This window comes from Pelmatolapia mariae, linkage group LG5, assembly GCF_036321145.2.
Source record: "Pelmatolapia mariae isolate MD_Pm_ZW linkage group LG5, Pm_UMD_F_2, whole genome shotgun sequence".
In the NCBI taxonomy this organism is placed as follows: Eukaryota; Metazoa; Chordata; class Actinopteri; order Cichliformes; family Cichlidae; genus Pelmatolapia; species Pelmatolapia mariae.
In genome coordinates this window covers 3,689,537-3,697,924 of record NC_086231.1, presented here as the reverse complement: position 1 = coordinate 3,697,924, position 8,388 = coordinate 3,689,537, and the positions used below count along the sequence as shown (strand labels likewise).

At 37.3% G+C, this 8,388-nt stretch overlaps 1 protein-coding gene across 1 annotated transcript; it reads left to right on the top strand.

The window, feature by feature from the left end:
• Positions 1-2,456: 2,456 nt before the first annotated feature.
• On the top strand, positions 2,457-8,020 carry LOC134626889 (cytochrome c oxidase subunit 6C-1). Its single transcript, XM_063472783.1, has 4 exons — positions 2,457-2,558; positions 5,358-5,472; positions 6,274-6,406; positions 7,878-8,020. The coding sequence occupies exons 2-3, from the start codon at positions 5,368-5,370 to the stop codon at positions 6,397-6,399; spliced, it is 231 nt and encodes a 76-aa protein (XP_063328853.1). The 5' UTR covers positions 2,457-2,558; positions 5,358-5,367; the 3' UTR covers positions 6,400-6,406; positions 7,878-8,020.
• The last annotated feature ends 368 nt before the right edge of the window (positions 8,021-8,388 follow it).

The following is an 8,388-nucleotide window of genomic DNA, read 5'->3' as shown; positions in this document are numbered from 1 at the left end:
TTATGACACATATATGACACATTTTACTTTTTAAAAACATTTAAACATGTTATCACACAAACTACAAGAATTTTTAATGCTTCATTAAATTCAGTTACTACGAGTTTGTGGTGGTTTGAGGCAGGAGTGCACGCTCAGTCAAACACCAAAGATCACAGATGAAATTCTTACCTGATCTCGTCTCCAGCAACCACAGCATTTCAGGTTTATTGTCATTATTATCATTAAAAAGTTAATTATCTGTGAATATGATTAATTTGTGAAGACCATTAAGTTGTTTGCAGTTTTTTGAAGTCTTTTAATGAATCCTTCTAATGTCATGGTCTTTATGGTCTTTATGGTCTTAAGATGCACTTTACAGGAGTGAAGCTGAGGGCGGGTGGAGTGTGTGGTTGGTGTCTCTGTTTTGTACAGGATGTTGTTCTGCAGTGAGGCTCGTTTAACAAGTTTCACTTTTCCAGGGTTAAACCTGTTTTTTATGTACTGCACACATGTAGTGATGCTTGTCCACTTAACACTGAGCAGCCTGCAGCTGTACAATAAAGTATGTTATTAAAAACTGGTTTCACTGTGTGATGTTCCTCTTTGACCTGAAAGAATAATGACAGTAAATAATATTTTCAGTAAATACTTACAAAGATATGCTTTTGCATCTTGTCATTTTAGAATATACAGACATTTGGCACTATGACCTTTGGAATCTGTAGTTTCAGAAACTTTTCCTTGCAATTGAAATAATGTTGTTTTATCATATCTCAATCCTGCATTTACTGAACTTATAGATATTAAATAAGAACTATTTTTCTATAGATTTAAAATAAGCCTGAGTAAAATATCATTTGCATCATTCGTGTTTTTCAGGTTAGGGTAACAATCTCTCATCTCACATCAAAAAATATATATTATTATTCAAATTTCAGCGGACAGTTTAAACACCAAGTGAGAACAAACAAGATACAAGTAAAAGAAAATAAGTAGAGAATTTAAAATGCATTCTTATGGTTCATTAGTAATAATAACAATAATAATAATAATAATAATAACTAGCATAAACTAATGAATGATAAAATAAATGAATGAAGTAGTGGAGGTATGAAAACTACAAATAACCAAAATTCAAAAGCTGATAAAGCTAATATTCTCCACTTGCAGCCTTCTTAAATAAAACGTAAGTATTATGTTATTCTGATCTTATATTATAAATTGCTTTTCTGTTCTTATTTTTATTCATTTATTACATTTAATATTTATATAGGATTATACTACACAAGCTGTTCGGCTCCACAGGTGAACACTTCTTGGTACCTGTTCTGTTTTCTAACCATTCTGTGTTGTTCTGCCTCCCTCTTGTGGTCAGACTGTGTTACTACAACAGCTAAACTGTTGGTCAAAGGATCTGCATATCCTCCTTCATTACATCCCTAAATCTTCTCTGTGGTCCTCCTCTTTTGCTCCTGCCCAGCAGCTCCATTTTCACCATCCTTTATGTAATATATCCACTAGCCCCGCTTTGCACATGTCCAAACTATCTCTGCCTCTCTAACTTTAGCGGTGTCTCAATTCAGTGGCTGCATCCTTTGGAGGACCCGGGCTTCACGGTCTATGTGGGCCGGCTCCTCCAAAGACCGAGAAGGCTGGAAGTGCGAGGCTGTGAAATGGGATGGTCACTGCAAACAAGAAGAGGCTCAGAGCAGATCCCTGGTGTAACCCCCAACCCCAGCATGAATCCATGACCTGACACTCATAAAGCACACATCATCACTGTGTCCTCCTCATACATGTCCTGCATCACCCTCTCACACACTTCTCTGCCACTCCTACCTTCCCTATACAGTACCACAGCTCCTCTCTTAACATCTGTTTTCTCTGATCCACAAAGACTCAGTGAAGTGCATTCTGATCATCTTAAAACTTCTACATCAACACTCTCAAAGCAAACATCACATCTGTAGAGCTTTTTTGCCGCATCTCACCCCTCAAAGTTATTCCCAAAGAGATCTAGTGGGGAAAGTCCATTGCCCTCTCTCATAGAAATTTCTATACATCCACAGGTATAACTGAACCTAATAAATCTCACTTAGTTTTGTATTTTATAATTAGTTTTCTTTTTATTTCGTTGTGACTTGTATTTATAATTCAGTTTAGTTTCAGTTTAGTTTTTTATTGTTTGAAAAGTGCCGTTTTAGTTTTGTTTTTTTTTCAGTGCTAGTTTTAGTCTTTTTAATTATTCTTGTAATTGTAATTGAGAGAATTTCCACAATACTGACAAGAACTGAAAATGTTGAAGCAAAATTGCAAAGCAATATACTGAAAGATACATTTCCTGATGTGATGTCATAATTTGAGACAACAAAACAAGATAAAATAGTTTTATAAATAAAATCATACAAAACTTTTTCATACGTCACCTTGTCGTTGTTGCCTTCTGTGACCTCAGTTGCTCTGACTGACTTCGCTTTTACTCCACCTAAGTTTGTCCCTCCGCCTTTCCGTCAGAATCTCTTCCGGTTGCAGCTGCAGTGCGTTAGCGGTTTCTGTGAAGGTCGTGAGTCCAACCTGTGAGTATCTGTCAAAACGGAAAACGTTTATATTCTTACACTGAATTTTGTATGTAATATGTTGATTTTCAGATGGCTGATATCTTCCGGGTTATTACAGTTTCTCGTATTTTCTCTGCTTTCTTCTTTTTGTCGCGGGCCGGTTAGCTGTCATTGTGTACAGCTAAAGCTAACTCGGCGCTAACACAAAGCCTGTTACTCTTATAAACTGTAGTCCAACAATATATGCTAGTTTATGCAGGCTGTGTTGGTGTTGGTATAGCTTGTCCCACCAATAGATAAAGAAATAGTCGTATTAGAAAGCAAATGACTCTTTTTTTTAGTGTCGCCAGTGAGCTAACGTTATTCTGACCCTGCGCCGAAGCTGGTGGCGTCAAACCGATTTTACTTCTGTTAATAATCAAAATCAGCCCGTTCAAGCCCTTCGATAACGCATATAGATATTATTTAAGAGTCTTTAAGTGTAAACGAGGGCACACGTCAGAGGTAGTAATGGGACTAAGGTCGCACCGCTTGAGTGCAGACCTGACTCTGCAGCCGTGTGTAATGGCGATCCTCCACACACACACACCAACACACGGATTCATTTCATTCTGCGTGTTTTCAATATTTCATTGTTGTCTTGGATCTTGTATGTCGTATTGAGTTAATTCAGGTGAAGCAGGGTTTTGAGAACAGCAGGTTCATTTAGAGGTGACTGCTAACGACCTTCAGGCGAATTAGGACTCTCAGATGGGTCCTTTTACCTGCTTTTATTTATTAACTGGTGCCAGAGACGTGAGGTGGAAACATGACCATTAAAGAATCCAGGATTTAAATCTGCACCAACAAAGATGACGGTATAACTTCCAGCCGAATAAAGCTTTTATCACACCTTTTTAAAGCAGATATATCAAATGTTAGAGTCGGGATCTTATTTGTGTAGTCTTTATATTTTGGTGACTACCGAAATTAACTTTAATCTATGAAATGATTCAGAATAACTGCCTGAGTAAGTGTCTACATGCATTTCAAGGTGACTGCTTAGTTGCAGGACTAACAAATGTATAAAAGATTGAAACTTTCCTGCGATGTTAAAAAAAAATAAATCAGGACTGAGATAAATGTGTTTTTTACACATTATGTTTAAGTAGGGTTAATATACTGTATGAAATGTATTTTTATTTATCAAAAGTGAGAAATTAAAGGAAAATGTACCGATTTTGTTTTATTATTATTAAGTTAAGTTAGTCAAATAGTGAGTTTAATTGTTGTGTCAGTTTTTAGGAAAAAAGGTGTCTTATGGAAGATATTTTCAGATTTCAGTTTCTCCAGTGAGGAGATTTGCAGCCTTGGTTTGTCACCAACAGGGTTTCTGTTTTTTAATGGTCTAAAAATCCAAAAATGAGTTTCACAAATTAAAATCTTTGTTTTTGTCTTAAAAATTGATCAACTTTATAAAATAAAGTTGCATTAAATTCAGTTTCTGTTAAATGTGTTTTGGTGGAAAGGTAGAAAAAGATCATGCACTCATCAAAAGGTTGGTGGATCAATCCAAGGCAATCAGTCCTCATTCCAGATTAGGGCTGCCACAAACGATTATTTTGATAGTCGACGTAATCGTGACTAGTCGACTAATCGTGGCAGCCCTATTCCAGATATCCTTGGGGCAAGATACTAACCTAAATTCCTCTCTGATGCATCTGTCATAGTATGAATGTGTGTGAATGTTAGAAAGTAATTGCACAGAAAAATAATTGGAAAAAGTGCTTGTGAATGGGTGAATAATTAGATTGCTCAGAGTAAGAAAGGACTATGTTAGAAGCCCATTTAGTCCATTTATTATAACAAAACTACAGATTAAAGCCAACATGGTGAAAATTTGTGGTGAATCAGGGACGAGTTTCATTGTTTTCAAAACTGTCTGCTTAGCAAACTGCATTTAAAAACTAATTTGTATGTACTGCAGTAGTCAGTATGTGTACAATTCCAACATATTTTGACTTTGTACTTTTACCTTTGACCTCCTTGCTGAGTGGGTCACAGTAGCCACGAAAGCATGCTGGCAACAGGCATCCTGGTATTTTTAGTGTGCTGCAGTATTTGGATATACTTAAAATTTGTGTGCAGGCCATTTAGTCTCATCCATGTTTTCTCCCATATTTCCTTTCACGGTCACTCTCTCTGTCGTCACTGCAGTTTTGATTGTCTCTATTAAAACTTCCATGGTGGCAATGGTAAAACATGGAAGCTATAAAACTACATGCATCTTATTTTTATAAATCCACTTTTACCAAAACACACAACATGATTTGTATTCAGTGTATTTACATTGGGGCATTCTTCAAATTAGGTTTCCAAAAGTTGATTCTGTTCATCTGGACGTAGCGTTTTGTGGGAGAAACGTTTCGTCACTAATCCAAGTGACTTCTTCAGTCTCAACTGACTGCAGGTTTCCCCAATCTTATAAACAGTACATAATAAAATGACCTCCCAGCCCATTGTTCCTTCAGTGGGCTGGTTTCAGTCATTATGCTAATGTACTGTTTATAAGATTGACGCTACGTCCAGATGAACAGAATCAACTTTTGGAGATTTACTTTCCTGGATGATTGAGAATGCATCAAGACGTTTCAAATGAGGTTGTTAAATTCAGCTTTTATTTTACTCTAATCACTAACCAGGAAATGATTGTTTTAAACATTTTAAAGTGAAATGATATAAAGACAGTATTTTTTTCTTTCTCCCTGATATTTGTACAGAATTTAATAATTGGGGGAAAATTAAAATTAATTTTTTTGTATTTTTTCCCCTCTGCAGGTGATTCATCATGTCTCTGCCAAAGCCAATGATGAGGGGGCTGCTTGCAAAGCGACTGAGGTTTCACCTGCCCATTGCTTTCACTCTGGCTTTAACAGCTGCCATTGCATTCAAGGTGAGAGGATGACGCACACTCACGTGGCTACAGACACAACTCTGATGGTGATGCCAAGATAAAAAATGACACAGCCGTGATGAATGGAACACAGGGGTGATCGTGGCTCAAGAGTTGGGAGGTCGCCTTGTAATCAGAAGGTTGCTGGTTCGAGCCCCGGCTCGGACAGTCTCGGTCGTTGTGTCCTTGGGCAAGACACTTCACCCGTTGCCTACTGGTGGTGGTCAGAGGGCCTGGTGGCGCCAGTGTCCGGCAGCCTCTCCTTTGTCAGTGCGCCCCAGGGCAGCTGTGGCTACAATGTAGCTTGCCATCACCAGTGTGTGAATGTGTGTGTGAATGGGTGAATGGCTGGATGTGTAAAGCGCTTTGGGGTCCTTAGGGACTAGTAAAGCAAATACAGGCCATTTACCATTTACATCAAAGTGTCCTGTCAGTATCTAGATCCACTTACAGCTCAGCAGACAGCTGATTGGCTCTTCTGTTGTCATCATATTTTATTCATCACATTTATTTTCTAGTTAAACTTATTTTTTTCAGATCAATTTATAAGATGCAATGAATCGTTCACTTAAAGGATATGACATTTTTGATGTTGACAAATAAATACAGTAATGTTATTAATATTAATATACAGTGATATTATGTAATATTATAAATACAGACCAGTTTTACTCTTCTGCATAGTGAGTATCCTACTTTCACTTTTAATACTTTGAGTAGTCTCTGTTATCTCTGTAGTTATACTAATTTTACCTGCAGTAAGTTAAAGCTCTGTCATGTTTTTGTTGTTATTCCCCACAGTACACGGTGACAGAGCCCAAGAAACAGGCGTACGCAGACTTCTACAAGCAGTACGATGCCGTCAAAGAGTTCAACGCCATGAGGGAAGCCGGGATCTTTGAGAGTGTGCAGCCCACTGGGAAGTAAAGCCACGGTGAGGGCCTCATTACTTGGCTTTAAATATTGTCATTTCAAACTTTGGTATCATATGGAGTGTAATATATGATACGATGGTGTTTCCATCAGCATTAACGTTCTGCTTTTGTTTTTTTTTCCTGACGATAATATTCTTAGTTTAAAGCAGGTCATGGAAACACGAACTTTCATTTAGGATATATCAGATTAGCCTTTTAATATTTTCTGAAAATGATATGAGATGTGCAGATATTGAGAATTTATTATTACTGCAGTTTGTAACAACTTCTTTCTTGTTTACGGGCAGTTTCTGTGACTGAGTAGGGCTGCATATTCAAAGGAAAAAGTTCACATCTGTGGTTGGGACAAGAGACACAGTTAGCTTTAAATATAGGAAAAGTGGATCTAATCAGATTTATTGGCATGCAAACAAACATTACAGCAGCCATGTTTTCAAGAAAGTGTTTGAAGGCTGTCTGTGCATCGCTGAACAACATTGTTGGAAAGTATTTCATACTAGGTGCTGTAGCAATTCTTCAAAAGAATGATGCAGATCCCAGACTTTAAAAAAAATTGGGGGGGGGGGTTAAATAATTTTAAAATGTTTTTAAAAGTCTTTTTTTTTTTTTTAACCACAGGCGTGATCTTAATTGAATCCTAAACAAATGATAAATTCCATTATTCTGAAGTATTTCCACTTCACCCTTTAAGCTGAGTGTTAAGTAAAGCAGTTCACCTTTCATCATGCTCTAGCTTCACAGCTGCACATTATGCATGGGTAACACAGTACATGGAGATGCAGCATTTCACAATATTGCAGATGTTTTCTTTTGCAAGCTCAGATTTTGTTTTAGTAAAACTGTTACGTTTAATTATGAACGCAGCTTGGTGCCTGCTGCTGAGGTCCTTTGAATTTGTATGTTTTCTAAAGGCCAACAGGGGGCGCCGACTCTGACTGGAAAGAATTCAGATTGAAGAGAAGTGTTTAGAAAAAAGACGGTCGGCTCTGTGGAGTTTGTGGTCTCTGAGTTGTTTAAAGTCTCATTGAATACAACATGATGGCCGTTCTTATAAATTATGGAGTCAGAAATGGATGATACAGCAAGGTTTGCTTAAGGGTGGGGCTACCATATGAATGACAAGTTGCTGCCATGTGAGCTCACAGCATCACTCCGTTTGTCAGTCAGGTCCGCGCCTCGCAGGCACATAAAGTTTCAAAACATCTGTGAGACGGTGACTTTACGAGCCAATAGGTGATGTCATGGTGGCTGCATCCATGTTTTGTATACAGCTTTTGTTTAATCTTAGATCTTTTTTTAATTTAAGTTTTGTAAATTGTATGTAAACTGGAATAGTACTTTATTTTATACTAGCTCAGTAAGAATAGTATTTTTTTTTATTTAAACAAAACGTTTGTCGTGCTCATCAACATGCTTACTGACGTATCAAACCACGTGCATCTCTAATGCCTGGTTGTTTCCTTCCTCCAGCTCTGCTTCCCTGTTGTTCATTCCTGGTCTAAAAGATGGTTCCTCTCCACCTCCACCTTGACGTTACCTACTGATCAGATGTAAACGTCGCTTTGCTGTTTTTGTTCATTCAAATAAAATAAACTATTCTATTAATGATCAAACATCTGCCTTTGTGATTTATTCAAAATAAGCTTTGAATCTCACTGAAGTGTTAGATAAACAAACATAAACAACGACGGGGTTGGACTGAACTCCAATATTAATGAGCATCACATGTATCTTTTGTATCTCTGTATTTGTTATTGACTGCCTCACTGTACTGTCACATTTTCTAATCGGTTTGACATTTTTGATTTGGAGTATTTTGAAAATGCTTTGACGTTTGAGGTGAAGCATCAAGTGTGCACATTACTAATGCTGAGGTTGTGTCTACTGAAAATGCTCAAAGCTTCCAAAATCAAGTTCAAACTGAGGGTTATCTTATACATGGTATAAAACCTTCAAGTTTTATCTATCACCCGAGAAAGCG